This window comes from Polypterus senegalus, chromosome 4, assembly GCF_016835505.1.
Source record: "Polypterus senegalus isolate Bchr_013 chromosome 4, ASM1683550v1, whole genome shotgun sequence".
NCBI lineage: Eukaryota > Metazoa > Chordata > Cladistia > Polypteriformes > Polypteridae > Polypterus > Polypterus senegalus.
In genome coordinates, this window is record NC_053157.1 from 62,181,831 (window position 1) to 62,199,461 (window position 17,631).

The window sequence follows — 17,631 nt, forward strand, 5'->3', positions numbered from 1 at the left end:
TAATTTTTAATGCATAAACTTCCAGTACATATTTATTCATTAAGTCATTTCTCTTGCTTGTTGCAAAAATATTCAGTGTCCTTTTAAAATTTAGCATTTCATAATTATGTCTAATTTGTTATTTTGGAATTTATTTTTTTAGTGTGTACGTTTTGTTCTGCTCATATGCATAGGATCTCACACATCTGATGCAGTTCCTCTTGACTGGAGTGTGGAACCACAGAATTCAGTCATTGGCTGTTTAGTGGAGCTGCAAAAGTACACTGTAGGAGTCAAAGATGCACAATGCCTATTGATTAAGCTGCATTTTAGAGGAAACACAGCTAAACTTTGTTAAATGTAAGGCTAAAAACAGTTTTGAATATATTTTTGCGCTAATATTAATACAGGAATTCCAGAGATTGACTAGGATTGTTGAACTGCTGCACTAATCTTTATAATTGTCATTTCTTTAAAATGTTTATGGTGAGCTTGACTACCTGTAAACCTTAATTCAGTGGGACATAAATAAAAATAAATGCTCAAGGATACCTTTCAGGAAAATCAATTGCTAATATACCAATGGCTAATGCTGCCTCCTAATTTTGAAAACATCGTTTTAGCCGAAAAATTAGGACTTCGTAGGATGCGCAACCTATGATTCCACAATTCACCTTTACTTTCTCTTATGTTCTTTTAGAAATGTTCTTTGGTATTGGCAAAAGTTCATGGTAATATCTGAAAAAATGTGTTATATTCGATGGTAAACTAATAATAGTCATAGGCATTCTCTGACCCACTTACTCCAGCTCAGAAAGCATGAGCCTATCATGTTAGCATAAGTACAATGCAGGAAAAGGGCCCGGACAGGATAGCAGCTCATTGCAGGGTCCACTCACGCACACACCCACACTCACATTGAGACCACTGAACTAAACTCACAAGGCTTTGAGAATGTGAGGGAGGACAACTGGAGTACCCAGAAAAAACACCACACACACAATCGTGATGCATTTGAACCTAATGTGATGGATCTGTGAGGTGGCATTGCTAATCAGTCTGTGCAACTGTGCCACCAAAGCTAAGAATATATTAACTACATTATAAATAAAAAAAAGTTTCTTAAATTCATAATATTCACACTTGCTGTCTTATTTTGACTGCTCACCTGTCTTAAAGCTGAAGAAAATACATTCTCACAGGGAAGACAACATAGAATGGAAAATACGTAAATGTTTTTTTCTCGCCATACTTTATTTTGTGTTTTTTTTATTACTCAACTGCTACAATTTTTACTTGGCCAGTATGGCTTTTTGACTAAATATGAGTGCAAATCTCTACATTCAAAACTGAATAATTATTTATTTAAAGTTGAAATAGCAGAGATAACAAATTATTTGAAAGAATGGCTGGTAACTTTATGCACGTATAATTGTATAAACTACAGTAAACAATAGAAAGAACCTATGACATTAAAAAAATGACTGAAATATTAATATTAAAGCACTTTAAAAAGTGTGAGTTTTGAAACTCCCGAGAACGAGAAGAGGACCAGATAATGAAACATAGCAAAAAAACAGAAACCGATTGAAACCTTAAAGACTAAACTTTTTTGCACCAAAGCCTCATCGTTCAGTCAGAAAGAAAACAGCAAGATTGGAAACAAGAAGTTTAAGAAGGAAATATGTGTTACGTTTGATTGTGTTTTTATCCAAATCACCAGTATGAAATAAATCTTTGCACCAGATTTAAAATGTAGCACTGATGATGCAAAGTGCATTTCATGGCAAGCAGGAGCAGTGTGCCGGTAACAGGAATCATAACATGGTGCCACCCGAATGCATAACAAAGTAACACGGCGCTACCCTGAATTAATTAATCATTATATTCAGGACACATTATAATGCAAGGAAACCACACAGAAAATTTCTAGAGGAAAAAGCAGCTTGCATTCCCACATATATTTTTATTCTGAGAAAAGTGACCATCATCATCATCAAGCCCTTCCGTGAGAATCCTAAATCCAAAGAGGACTGTTTCATTTATATTAGGTAGAATGCCCAGAGGGGACTGGACGGTCTCATAGTCTGGAATCCCTACAGATTTTATTTTTTCTCCAGCCGTCTGGAGCTTTTTTGTTTTTTCTGTCCCCCTGGCCATTGAACCTTGCTCTTATTCGATGTTAATGTTGATTTATTTTGTTTTATAATTGTGTCTTTCATTTTTCTATTCTTTAATATGTAAAGCACTTTGAGATACTGTTTGTATGAAAATATGCTATATAAATAAATGTTGTTGTTGTTGTTTATTATAAAAAAAAAACCTCAAAGTGAACAAATACCATCACCAACAATGTTTCTTTACCCCCACAGAGTCTGAAATCTTTCCTTGTGTTAAATTTAAGGAGGCATTTCCTCCAGTTTCAATCATGAATTTCTAGCACTACATATTTATCAAGCGTCTCAGAGTTACTCCTAGGAATTGTACTAAATGTCACACTAGGATAAGAATTTGTCCCACCTCAGAGTGTTGATGAAACATTCTGCTTCCAACTAGGAATGAGAATTCATGTTTGAGAACGAAAGACGTTACAACTTAATGACATCCTGAGCAGCAAACTTTAACTTCGAGATGGAAAGACTGAGCCTCACACCAAATGAGATGAAAGCCAGACAACGGTCACATTTATTTAACAAAGAATGTTCCAGGGATCGTTCCTGCCTTGCATCTTATGATTGCTGGGATAAGCTCTAGCTTCCCCACGATCCTGCTCAAGATAAAGTGGGTTTAGAAAATTGATGGGTGGATTATCCACAGCTGTGCTTTTAGATGAATCACCTTCCCACCGTTATGGCCATGAGAAACACCTCTTAAAGTAACAGTTACTGAAACTAGCCACAGCTATTCTAGGGCTGTTTCTGAAGTCTTCTAGTGTTTCCATTCGTCTTCCAGAGTTGTGTGCCGCGTCTCTCTCTCTCTCTCTGTATATACATATATATATATCCATTATCCCCCTTTACATTCTTTGAGGCTGTAGATATCAAATGCCCTGGCAGTTTCCACCTGTCTTCTTGAATCTTCCCATACTGGTAAAATGTAACAGGATTGTACCAGGGGTTTGTAGAATGCAGAGCTCAGCTGGCCTGTGTTACATTTCGCTGTCAATCATTCATCCTGCCCTGCTTATCTTCATGGTAATAGGCTGGCAACTATAGTATGTTTTGCATTAATGACCACCTTTGTGTTGATACTATGATATTGCTTGTGATTCACATATGTATGCTCATCCAGACTTGGGGAAATTACTGTTATATGCATGCCATTTTGCATGAATTCAGCTTGGTGTAACATTATCTTACATGAATTGGAAGGGAAATCTATAAATATGCTCATTACCTCAATCATTGTAAGGGTGTTTTAAGGTTGGCGCAAAATTCAGTAAATGGTTAGTTGTGACATATCCAGATAGTTTCTGTTGCAAAGCCACATATATCATGTAACATTACCGACACTTTCATTGTGGCTGGCAGCTCATGGCTTCTCCACGTATATGTAACATAGATGTGTCATTTAATCTCTGTCAATTCAATATCCTTTTATGATTTCCTTATTGTCCAACATTTCCAAAACTTTCCACCTTTCCTTGGATTTACATGCAGGTCTTTGCCTGAACACTATCTTCTGACAGCTCCTAGGAAGTTTTGGATAGCTCACAAGCCTAGTAAAGCTAGAAGTAGTTTACTATATTAGGAAATTTGATAAAATCCTTTGGTTGTGTACATTTAAAATAACATATAATATCTGGAAGAACCCAAACTCTCCTCTTTTAAGTCAGTGGGAAACCGATATGTTATACTATTTGAAATTGGAAAAAATCAAATACTCAGTTAGAGGATCCGTACAGACTATTTTCAAAACATGGCAGGATCTAATCAGTAATATTTTAAAATAAGCTCCTAAAGCACAGTGGAAGCAATTATTTCCATATTTCTCTGTCTTATGCATCCATCTCATTAAATTTATTAATTTAGGTATGTTTACAAGCCTTAAATAATATTGTATTTAACATTATTTAGCTTATTTTAAAAAAATCTTCAACTAAAGTTTGCTTACTCCATGGGCAGATTTTTTGCTAAATAAAATAATTGTTTTTCTTTAATAAAAAAAGTATCCATAATATAAATGTTATAAAAGAATATAAACCATCTTAACATACTTACAAGGCACAATTCTAATAAAATGTTAATATTTATCAAAAAGACACAAGGCTAACATACTTAACAATTTACATATAAAATTGACAAGTCTGGCGTTTGTTTAAGCTAAAAGCCTATTGTTTAGTAAGTAGCAAGGGCAAATTCTTCTTTCTTTGTTCTTTCTCTAATTAAGAATGTGAACTGCTTTTTTAAACAGAAGCTCATTTACTGTCCTCACTCCGAGAAGGAGTGTCCATTTTAATTACAACACAAAATGAAAAGGTCTGAGCTCATTCTCTTTTAATTTCTGCTGAAAATGCAGTCCTCTTTTCTCAAACTCTGCCATTCCTCTCCCTGACTCCTATGATTCCCCATTTCCCAGTTCATCACTACACTTTCTTTAGTGTAAAAGCCAATATTCTTGCCTTCACTCTCTCCTAAAGTCTGACTGTCAATTCTCTGTTTACAGGAGGTTTGGCAGCAAAATGACACATATGATTTCTCAAATACCGCAATATTTTGTGTAAAGGAGTACTAGAATTAAATTACTGTAAAGATTACAAAAACAGATTCTGGGGGAAAAAAAATGCTAATTTACTAATCACTAATTTAGTCCTTTGGGATGAAAATTGTCTGGTTTTAATCGGAGCATCACTAGATTATTGTGATCCCTAACTTTAGATTGTTTTAGGCCAGCATCTGACTTAGGCCATAGACAAAATGGCCACTGGTATAGGCATTTTATTAGATTCTAGAGAGCTAAAACGTAATTCTGAAATGGTGGAATAATTTGAGCAAGTGATTTGATTTTCACTTGTTTGTCCTTACTGGGTTTATATATCTCTTCCACTCTCTCTTTGAAACATTAATTTTAAAAGAGTAGGCTTCACATGTTGTGTATCTCTCAGTACATTTTTGGAAGCTGTGGCTAAAAGCACATTGATCAACCTAAATAGGAAAGCTTTGAGATAAAATACTGTACTGAAGAAACTTAGGAGTCAAAGACAAAAATCAATAATCTGTTCAAAATGAAAGTCAATGAGTGATGTTGTCAGTGATTAAGGATTTTGTGCTGGTCTCATTTAAGCAAAGCGCCCTGGTGCAGAAGTGAGGCCTGGAGTGTCTTGCTGTTTATTCATTCACTTTCTGCCTCATTGCTTCACTGTGCCTTTTTTTAGATATGTACAGGTAGTACTTTATTTATTTAATGTACATACAGTCATATGAAAAAGTTTGGGAACCCCTCTTAATTCTTTGGATTTTTGTTTATCATTGGCTGAGCTTTCAAAGTAGCAACTTCCTTTTAATACATGACATGCCTTATGGAAACAGTAGTATTTCAGCAGTGACATTAAGTTTATTGGATTAACAGAAAATATGCAATATGCATCATAACAAAGTTAGACAAGTGCATAAATTTGGGCACCCCAACAGAGATATTACATCAATACTTAGTTGAGCCTCCTTTTGCCTCTAGATGCCTCCTATAGCGTTTGATGAGTTTCTGGATTCTGGATGGAGGTTTTTTTGACCATTCTTCCATAATCTTTCCAGTTCAGTTAAATTTGATGGCTGCCGAGCATGGACAGTCTGCTTCAAATAATCCCTTAGATTTTCGATAATATTCAAGTCAGGGGACTGTGACGGTCATTTCAGAACATTGTACTTCTCACTCTGCATGAATGAATGTTTTGGGTCTTTGTCTTGTTGGAATATCCAACTCCTGGTAATTTCAACTTTGTGACTGATGCTTGAACATTATTCTGAAGAATTTGTTGATATTGGGTTGAATTCATCCGACCCTCGACTTTAACAAGGGCCCCAGTCCCTGAACTAGCCACACAGCCCCACAGCATGATGGAACCTCCACCAAATTTGACAGTAGGTAGCAGGTGTTTTCTTGGAATGCTGTGTTCTTCTTCCACCATGCAAAGCACTTTTTGTTATGACCATATAACTCAATTTTTGTCTCATCAGTCCAAAGCACTTTGTTCCAAAATGAATCTGGCTTGTCTAAATGAGCATTTGCATACAACAAGCGGCTCTGTTTGTGGCGTGAGTGCAGAAAGGGCTTCTTTCTCATCACCCTGCCATACAGATGTTCTTTGTGCAAATTGCGCTGAATTGTAGAACGATGTACAGATACACCTTCTTTAGCAAGTGCAGGTCTTTGGCGGTGATCTGTGTGTTTTCTGTTCATTCTCACAATCCTGCGCATGTGCCGCTCCTGTATTTTTCTTGGCCGGCCAGACCTGGGTTTAACAGCAACTGTGCCTGTGGCCTTCCATTTCCTGATTACATTCTTTACAGTTGAAACTGACAGTTTAAACCTCTGAGATTGCTTTTTGTAGCCTTCCCCTAAACCAACATACTGAACAATCTTTGTTTTTAGATCTTTTGAGAGTTCCTTTGACTCACTCTTGCTGTCACTCTTCAAATGAGAGTCAAAGGGAAGCATGACTTGCAATTGACCACCTTAAATACCTTTTCTCATGATTGGACACACCTGTCTATGAAGTTCAAGGCTTAACGAGCTAATCCAACCAATTTGATGTTGCATGTAATCAGCATTGAGCAGTTACAGTTGTGCTTGAAAGGTTGTGAACCCTTTAGAATTTTCTATATTTCTGCAGAAATATGACCTAAAACATCATCAGATTTTCACTCAAGTCCTAAAAGCAGATAAAGAGAAACCAGTTAAACAAAGGAGACAAAAATATTATACTTGGTCATTTATTTATAAAGGAAAATGATCGACTATTACATATTACATTACATCAATGTTTCCATGACGGGACAGTTAACTTTGTGTGCTGGAATGTTAAAGGTCTGAATCATGAATTAAAGAGAAAGAAAGTATGTATCATGTCCCTGTTGTTTTTAATTTTAATGGGTATGAGTAACCATGTCACCTGTGGATCAAAACTCTTTCGGAATTCACGGGTATAAATTCAAATATTTACTGTATTTTTGAGATGTTTTCAGATAAGTAATATACAAATTTTGAGGGTAAGGTAGTTGTGCTTTCCAATCATGGAACTTGTGTTAAATTTGATTAGCACACACTAGTAAAATTTCACTGTTAAAACATGTACTGAGAACATAAGTAAAATGACACCTTTTATTGGCTAACTAAAAAGATTACAATATGCAAGCTTTCGAGGCAACTCAGGCCCCTTCTTCAAGCAAGATACGACTTTTCATTACATCCATAATGGATAACAAATTACAACACCCTAGTACTGTTAACATGGAAATAATGACTCCATACATATATTTATTCAGCATCGGTAATTGATAACTCTTTATTAATAATTTCTACTCCTTTAAATACAATGGAAGTTTGTCCACTTTAGGACTAAGAAATCTGGGCTATATAAACCTTGAGTTTGAAGCACTTTTTTAGTGGATTTATTTTTCTCTCTTGTAGTTTCAGCAAATTTGTGATCAAAAAACAAACTGAATAGCAGAAATCATTAACTAGGAGATTGCTAAGAAACTTTAGGTCTTTAGGTATCAAAGCACATTCAGAAAAAGTATACTGTGTGGCCATCCTGTGTCATGTGAGTGCCATGATATCATGTAGCATGTATATCACATGCCTAGCTGTTTTGATGTAGAGTCTCCAACATAACAAAGTGGGTGTAAGGTCTTCTATAAGGATCATAAGGTAAGAGCAACAACTAATCTAGCTTGCTGTAGGAGACTTGCCCAAAATCCAGCTAGTCTCACAACTGCTAGCTGCAGGCCTCTGGCCCAGTGTGCCTCAACCAAGTGGAACTGGCAAAATAAATGGAATTGTTCCAAATTATAGCAAATAACCGCACAAGGTGTGGAGGATGACGTAAACACCCAGCTTGTGCAGAGAAAGGCAAACAATACATTTTTATAATAAAGAATTTATTCACAAAACAGTAGAAAATTACAAGAAATTGTTCAAAAGAGTAAAAATTGTTACAAGGAGTTGCATTCCTATAGCAACCAAGTCTAAATCCATAATCTGAAAGAGAAAATCAGGAATAGAACCAAAATAAATCAAGAAAACCAGAAAATCGGAAAAAAATAGCAGTACTTACAAAATTGTTCATAAACTGAATGATCTTCATCTCCTGAGACTTCTCTTCTCAAGGACAGCTCAGGAGTGGTGATGTCAGGGTGGCTTCACCTCCTGTGGCCCCACCCACGAAGAACAAGGACAGTAGGCAAACCTAAAGAGACAGTACAGAATTAACTAAGTACAAACAAAACCAACAGAAACAACCTAAACTGACAAGAAAACATATACATGCACACTGTTTCATAACAATAGCAACATGTAGCATGTAACATAAGTCCCAAATCACCAAAGTGGCAGGGCCATATAAAAACTAGCACAAAAAATGCACACATTCATGAAGAAGATGACTATTTCAGTGTCCCCAGACCCTTTTTACTGTATATCAGGTATGGGGTAAGCTTACCTTACTACACTAATATAATACACATGACTGTAAATGGTCTCTTCTTTAAAAAGGCAGATTTTATCTCTTCTAAATCCTTTTTTGAGTTTTGTGGTGGGTTGAAAATATAAATATTTTGTATGCTAAGTGATGAAATCCATTTGTCTATCTATGATCAAAGCTGCAAAACCTACTTCTGAATTGCATGGTTTGGAGGCTGCCCTGGGTGCAAGGTAGGAACCAACCCAGTGTTGCAGGTTGTGGTTAACAATTGCTAATATAAATTATTAAAATTTGAATGAATGCAATTGTCTTCTTTATTAAATAAATAATTAAAAATATTGTTGAATTAAGTAATATTTTGCTATGTTGATAAAACAAATCAGAATTCTGCAAAAACATGAAAGGGTGGACTTTTTATGTTCTAGAAGATCGCCCTAAGCAGTCTGTGAGTAGAAAGGCTGAGGGCTTCAGATCGTCAACATCTTACTGCACTTGGCTATTTAAACAGCTTCTATAGCCTGCATAAACCCCCCCAAAGCGCAGCCTCCCCCTTCTTATTCTAAGGCTTTTTCAGCTGCCAGGTTCTGAGATGTCTAATATATTCACATCCACTAAGGATCTCTGCAGGCAAAGGAGTAATTCTGAGTAATTAAGGGGCATATTGTTTATTTCAGGCTGAAATCTATGTTTATTAAATGTGCTAGTAGATTCTGGATATTCTCCCTCTCCCACTGTCTCTGATTCTGGTAAAGGAGACCTGGCAACATGGCTTTGAACAATTTACGATCTTTACTTTTACTGCTTAAATGAACCTTAAAGATTTCTTGTTAGCTGCACCAGTGCATAGAAGCCCATGCATCTGAAAGCAGCACCACTGTGGCCTAGGCAGGATTTGTGCACATGGAATTCAGCATTTGCATTATTATTATTATTATTATTATTATTATTAACACTCTGTTGTTGTTATTTTTCTTTTTTGTGTGACTTTTTCAAATAGCAAAGGTTTTCTTTTCACTGTCTTCTTCCTATATCCTGTATTTTTATCCTGTGTTGCCAGAGAACACAGATAAGAAGACTGATAAGCATGACCCATGTTATCATTTGCTGGCTTGCCTTTTCCACTCCATGGATTTTTTTACAGTGTCTCTGCTGGAAGTCTCTCTGGTATCGAGGCTTGCCAATGCTTGTTCTGTGAAGCAGAACAAAGTTGACTTCAATGTCACTCTCTCCCTCTCTTTTCTGTTTGCGTCATTCCATTTTATTCTTTCTGTACGGGTTTCATTCAGTCCACCATCTGGTAGACCATTTCAGTCAGCTTGTAGTGCTGCCTTAGCTGTAAGTGCTGCTTATTCTCTGGACGTACCTTTCTGTAACTTGTTGTAATGATGAATACAGTACAACAGTTGCAAATAATAATCACTCTCAGGTAGTATAATCTATAGAGTCTGCCCTGCTAAGATATGTGTGTGTGTGTGTGTATGTATGTTTGTGTGTATTCTGGGGTATTTTTCCTGTATTTCTCTGGCTCAGAATTTAGATTGTTCAATCTGCACTTGGCATTTAAACTTTCTATGATTTGGCATCACTGAACTGCCTACGGGTTTAACTCCCATTAAGGGAATTGCATAATAGCCATTAAATCAGGAAAGCTGCATTTTCTGAGCAGATTGATGCATTCCAGCTGCCAGAGGGGCCTGGCATAAGTGGAGTAGATGGCAGGTCCCATTCCTGATTACTCTGGTGCTGTCAAATACTGAAAATGTTTCAGGCATGGTGTTTTCAGTGTCCTCTTTTCAGCTGCAATTTATACTTCATCAGCAATAATTGATTTGCTCTGTTTTTTGTTTTTGTTTTCTTTTTAGTAGAGATGATATGATGACCATGGTGCACACTATTAATATTTCTGTCATGCTAAGGTGGCGGGACTATATCTGTAGATGATAATAAGTAGCAAAGCAGGACTCCCAAATTGCATTACAACGTACTCCAATGCTGTAAAGATTTTTCCATTTGTTTATCATCGCCACTTTATCAGCCGTTTTCCAGGACTTCCCAGGTTAGCCAGTGCCCCTCTAGTCTGGTACAGTACCATTTTAAATATACCAGTTCCAGTATACAGCACAACCCTATTAAACCCATGCGCTAGTGTGCATCAGTGGGTCCTGCAGGGAACTGGCCTCCCAGCCAATCTGGACCCCTGCCTGAGAACTGAGAATGGGTGGCACAGACCCAGTGTCCCGAGTTTGTATTCTGCACCAAGTCATTTTCCATTTGAAGTCTACACATTCACACACATTTCTATCTGTGTGTTCATCTGGCCATTTTTTTTCCCCCCCCAAAGATGTGCAAGTTTTGTTAAATAGAAGTCCACAGTGGGGCTGGGCAAATGGATTTGGGCCTTGGCACTCAATCCATAGCCTTTTTTCACCTTGTACCCAGTGCTTCCAATAAGCTTCAGGCCCCCCACAACTTTAAATTGGATTAAACAGGTTTAACAATGCTGTGTAATGTTAAATTTATCACACTCTATAAGTGATGAAATCAGCCAAGCACTTACAACTCATTATCGGTCGGAGTGATGGAGGTGTCACTAATAGATAACATAAATACTGTAGGACAGGGCGATCTGGGAGAGTCCACGGACATAAGCAATAGGTGTTTGAGGGAAAAAAAGCTGGCTATGGCTCTTCACTGGCTTTCTTTATCATGAGAACATATTATAAGGTTTGTTCATCTGACCATGAAGCCTTTAAATAAAGTAATGGTGCCACAAGTGTGAAGAGGTGGCATTAAGATGAGGACTTTGATGTCAAAACAAAAAAATTTTTATACAATAAATCATTGTAAATAAATTTTTTTATACAATTTTGTGTATTTTATTTTAATATTTGTGTGCATACCGAGTCATTTGAGTGACCCACAGTATGAAAGGATTTAAATATTTAATTCAGTCTTATCCTTCTGAAATAAAAACTGAGATTTTTTTCTACTTCCTTACTATTTAGATTATGAAACCTTTTCATGTGGGAGGCATTTGAAAGCACGTATCTCTTTCAACTGTCCCTGTTGGTTTTTAAAGAGTTTTCCATTTCATTTAAGAACAAATTGAAGTGAACAATCTCTGCAGTTCTCTTCTGCTTTCTCCTTCAGTGATACAGACTCTCTTTCGATTGATTTCTTTCTGAAAGCTTTAGAAAAGTGTGAGTTAACCAATGACTCATGGAGTCATGGTGTATTTGTGAGTTTGGTTTGCTTCATGATGCTTGGCTGTAACACAGTCGCAATTTATTTTGCTAATTATGATGCCTATAAATCAAAACTTTTGGTGGGCTTATTTAAACACATATATTATGTCTTGGAAATAGTAGGTCACAAAGGCAAGAAAAAAAGAACATGAAGATGAGAACAAATGTCAAAAAATCGGGCATGAGGGTAAAACCCAAAATGCTAGACAAACTCACATTCATAATTCATTGATGCTTTTAAGTGTTATTAAGATCAAAAAAGCCATTGCTAATGTCTTGTTACATAAGATTATATGACTAAACGAGATGAAACCAAAAGCACAAAATTGTATATGATTCAAAACCTTAGAATGTTTAGAAAAAACTAAATGCAAAGCAAAATGTGAAATTAAAAAAAAAACACAAAAATGTATCATTCCTCCTATAATTTAGGAGAAAATATATAGTGTCAAATATGGCACGATGTGGTCAATATGCTGCCTAAAAAATGTTCAAGTGCATGGTTTTCATGTTTTGTTTCTGAGAGTATATAATCGTCTGCTGATACACACCATATAAACCTTTGAGACCGTTAAAGCCTCCTTACACAGGGGACCTTACTGTTTTGTTGTAGTAGGACCCTAGGCCTGAATGGAATGCCCTATATCCCATCTACAGTCCTTGTTTGTTGATTCTCTAAACTGCTCACTGTCAGGGTTAACTGCTACCATAGTTCAATACATAATTTTACAACTATAAACCCAAGCAATTTGATAGAGTACCAGAACAGATAGGAGAGAAGGTTTCACATTTTATTCATATGTAGGTTAACTGAAGATTTCCAGTTATGCACAAAATATAAACAGAGTGAAAATGAGTGTAACCATAATATCAATACAACCTTGACAATAATGTGTTCATCTTGATTAGGCTACCAGATGGTTCTCTGTCTTAGTAAGTTGATAAGTCTATGGTCTGACATTGTCTGGCATGGTCCTTTAATGAACAGAGCAGCAGTGAGACACAGCATGTTTTTTGGAAGCATCAGTTTTCCAGTCCTTGACACACCTCTTGGAGATGTTTATGAACTTCTATCTCAGCCACCAGCCTCCATTCCATCCTTAACCTTTCATCTCGGCCACCTGTATTCCACTAGGGTGTCTTCCTGGGGAAGCGGATGGGGCGCTCGTGCTTCTGACACTTGTCATCGTTCCAAAGGATCATTAGTTCTACGTTTGATGTCACAGATAGGGTATCAAAGCAGCAGCTTCACTCAGCTGGAGTGCAGGCGAACCTTCAACCCAAGTAAATCAAATGACATACCCCAGAGCAGCACTTAACAAAAGTTTGCATCTGATCTAGCAGGGTCATATATGTGTCTGAGCAACAATTGGCTTATCCTGCTTCACCGTCAAGGTTAAACTTAAATTAAAATTAGATATTGTTAGACATGAATGGATAGGTTTGGTATTTTTATTCACACACATTGTATATATGCATTTACAATCCAAAGTTATGTTCTAAAGTTAAACCGTTTTCTGTACGTTATAAAAAATATCATGCCTGCTTGGCCTCCCCTTCAGCCTGTCTTCTCTATCGGTTAACTGCTGCCCTGTGTGGTGGTGGCTGCTCAGGCTCTTCTTGTAATTTTCTTTGCCCAATGGAACGTAGAACACATACATACCATGTACATCCACTTTAAGACAACAAAGCATGCCTTCTGTGTTTCCGATGCATAAGTTAAGGATGCAGTTTCTGTTTGCTTGTGTGATAGGAGGAATTCTCATATAAATACGTCATGATATCAAGCACATGGCAGGAAACGTTTACTGTGATTTTGTCTTTTGAGAGAAAAACCAGTCCTGGGGATGAAAGGTTATTACAGACATAGCCAAACACTGAATTAGTGTGCACATCTGATGTTTTTAAAATTGCTGAATCTCATAATATTGGTGTTTTTTTTTCCAATAACATGGGTTAAGTTTTTTTGATAATATTTGGAGTGAGTAATAGAAGATAATTTAAGGACCATTTACTTGGTTGTACTTGTTCTGATATTAAAACTGTGGCGCACAATCAGTCTCATTCTAGCCATAACACTCAGACTGTTTTATTTTATTTTCCCCTAGCAGTAATAGCAGTAATCCTCATTTGTTTAGGAAACAGATCAGATATTTTTATGCCAGAAGCTGCATGCCACTATCTTATATAGGTGGGACAATAAGGCATATCACATTACAGGCAATGGACATAGAAACCGTAAACAGCAATGACTGAAATAATATGACCGTGACCATACTAAAACACTGAACAAAATGTAAAAACTTCTCCATCAATTGATTTGTTCAGGTGTCATCTTGTTTGGTAAGTACTATACACATTATAGATGCCCTGTGCTGGATTATTCCTACCTTCTGCCAAATATTTCCAAGATGAAATCCACCCAGGCCCCTGAATTCAGTTTCATCTACCCTTTAGAGAAACATTTACTAAAGTATATATAATAATTATTTTGAATTTTTCATAAGCATGGGATTTTGTTTGTCTTCCTGCATTTTAATTTATATACATTTTTGTTTCTTGCAGTCTGTCGACTGGATGGCATGACTGTTGGAAGAGAGGAAGGAATGTGTTCATTGTAAAAGAGTGCTTGTTAATAAGGCAGCCATGAGCCATCGAGACGAGGCTGAACTGGAAGATGAGCCTGGTAGCAGCGGAGGGGATGTGAATGAAGCTGTAGAGGCTGACATTGAATGCCCTGATGTAGAAGAAGAACAGCATGCTGCATCTTCTGTCCAGTTTCAGAGACCCGATCACTCAAACTCTGGAAGCATGAGACGTGGAAGAGTACGGCAGCAACTAAATAGTAATGGCCAAGATAGTGGAGAACTTTATCCCCAACAACAGCAGCCTTCTGTAACTCGGTACAGAAGGTTTGATGGCACTGTCACTGGAAATCCTGCCCGAGGGCAAAGAAAATCACAAGAAGAACTTGAGCAGCCAACACCACACAGGGCGGCAGTTACCCGATACAGAAGACAGGCTGATGGAGAGGCCCGAATCAGAGCACAGCAGCAACGACAGAGACGGCAACACCAGCAGAAAATGGCTGAGGCAGAGGCACTGCAGCCTTCTCCCCCTTTGCCAGCTCCTGTTCAACCATCCCAACCTATAGATATAGAGTATGAGGACATAGAGGATGAAGATCGGGGTTCTGCACTTGCCAGATCAGCAAGCACTGAAAGTGGCTTTCACAATCACACTGATACAGCTGAGGGTGATATGATAGCCTCAGAGGCAGAAGCAGAGACAGCATCTGGAGGGGAGGCCGTGGAAGATGAAAATGCTTATGCACTGCACTACCGTCCAGAAGCTGAGGAGTACACAGAGAGTGCTGAGGCTGAGCAGCACGAAGGACCTGTTCAGGTTCAGTCTCATCCGCCTCCACCCCCAGCAGACCCCCTTCCACACTTTCGCTCACTTGACCATAATGGAGAGGTCATAAATTCGGCCTACTCAGGCTATGTTTATACCCATAGATTATTCCAAGGTACAGAGCATGAGTCAAGGGATGGAGGTGAAGGGCGAGAAGAAGATGAAGATGAACCCTACGCTGAACCCTATGCTGATTATGGACTCCAAGAACATGTTTATGAAGAAATTGGTGATACCCCTCCGGAAGTGGATCATCCTCAATCCAGAGTGGGTTTTCGTTTATTTGAGCACAACAGCTACCGTCAGGAGGCACTGGGAGCAAGACTTCACCATTATGATGAACGTTCTGATGGCGAGTCTGATAGCCCAGAGAAGGAAGCCGAATTTGCACCATACCCTCGCATGGACAGCTATGACCAGGAGGAAGATATTGATCAGATAGTAGCAGAAGTTAAGCAGAGCATGAGCTCTCAGAGTCTAGACCAGGCTGCTACAGAGGACCGTCCAGAATCGGAGCAAAACTCTTTGGAGCCAGGAAACAAGGAGCCAGGAGAAAGTCCCCCAAGGCCTACTTCGTCAAGCCCTGTTGGAGAGCAACCCCTGCAGAGACACAGCAAGGAGAAAAGGGATGCCATTTCTTTGGCCATAAAGGACATTAAAGAAGCCATTGAGGAAGTCAAGACAAGGACCATACGCTCCCCTTACACTCCTGATGAGCCAAAAGAACCAATTTGGGTTATGAGGCAAGACATCAGTCCGACCAGAGAATGTGATAACCAAAGGCAGCTAGGCGGAGATGTAAGTCACTGCTTATCTGTTATTTGTCTTAGATGGGCGTGCAGTCAGTTGAGCTACTTTTACAATATTAATTAAATTATATAAGGAAACTGACTGAAAACCAACAGTTTTTAGTACATATAATGCATAGAGTAAGTTAATATGGTATCATTTTCTCAGTCTATAGAGTTGTAAGAACTTTACAGTCTCTCTGATCCCAGTTCCCCCCCCTAAATATAAACATAGTGTAGAATTGACTGAAGTGGAAGAGGAGAAGGTACTCTTGTCGTTATCCTCCTAACCTAGAATAATGAGAAAGAGGCTAAATTATACAAAACAAATTGTATAAAATAGATAAATACAAAGTTCAGAAGAACAAAACACCTGCACAAAATATCAGATAGAAAAGTGAAAAACCAACCTATAAAGATATGTCTAGTGCGGTGGTTCAGCCACTTCCACGCCAATGTACAACAAAGCACTCCTGTTTCTTTGTTACTTTTTGTATGTAATGGCCTCTCCTTTTTCCTCCTGCTGGTTGGGCCCTTGCCCCACTTACCTCTAATCTTCAAGCTGTTAGCCTTGCACAGGAAAGCCTTCCAAGTTTAAAGGGATGAGCAGAAGAGGAAATGTAAGACAGAATTAAAATCTAAAATTGGTCCTGTCTTTCATCACAGCCAAAGCACTAATCAAAGAATTGAAGTTAGGCAGTAGAAACCAAAAGCCTGGTTTAAATAGTTATACTAACACATGTACAATGGTTGTTTTTCTTTGAGTATCCATAAACACGAATAGTGACACATCCAATGTTTTGATTTTTGTAGAGGCATGCCGATGACGTCAACCATGTAGCTTCCAAAACAGCCTACCACCACAACTGCTATTGACACAAAATCACGCCACCCAGTGAAAAACAACTTAAGATGAAATCAATGCAAAATATTTTCTAATAACCAAAAACGATCTCTATAATAAAATGCAAAAAACAGGCTCAGCACCTCAAAAACACGTAATGGAAATTAACCATTAATAATAAAGACTTAAACAAGCATACCAAATTAGTGAATGTACAGAATTATCGCACAAGCTTGAGCACTGTAAAATATCGATGAATGTTCAAAGTTATATCAGGTGTCATGTTAAAAACATTCAAATTTTAGAACAATGTTGATGAAAACAGACTATTCTGCCTAACAGGGCCCGACTGTCCTATTCATATTAATTCTCCAATGATATCAGATTAAGTTTTGAAGCACCCTAAAGGTCCACTGTCTACAACACTACTTGGATACTTACTACATTTGTCTGTGGTCTGTGACAAGACATTTAAAAATGTCCCACAATGTTGCTGGGTTTCCTGGGCATCCCTGCATTCTTGACATTCAGTCCCTATATGTGCAGTGTGCAGCAGATGTCTCTACACTCATACCAAGGCCAGCCTGCTGTCATCTGGTGACTGGAGGAGTTTCTCCGATTTCTTCACCTCTCTTCTCACACTGCACAGAATAGCTAGCTCCTCTTCTCTTAGAAAATCTACCACTCCTCTTTCTGGAAGGACCCTGTTTCTGCACTGTTTAC

General features: G+C 37.9%; 1 protein-coding gene across 9 annotated transcripts in view; it reads left to right on the forward strand.

Annotated features, from left to right (window-relative positions):
* Positions 1 to 17,631, forward strand: part of apba1a (amyloid beta (A4) precursor protein-binding, family A, member 1a) — a 388,552-nt gene that overhangs the window by 266,673 nt on the left and 104,248 nt on the right. For all 9 annotated transcript variants that reach the window (XM_039750752.1, XM_039750743.1, XM_039750749.1 and 6 more), the window contains one exon: positions 14,428 to 16,074. In XM_039750752.1, coding sequence (XP_039606686.1) covers positions 14,509 to 16,074 — 1,566 coding nt within the window. In that variant the 5' untranslated portion in view covers positions 14,428 to 14,508. The remainder of the gene's footprint in view (positions 1 to 14,427; positions 16,075 to 17,631) is intronic.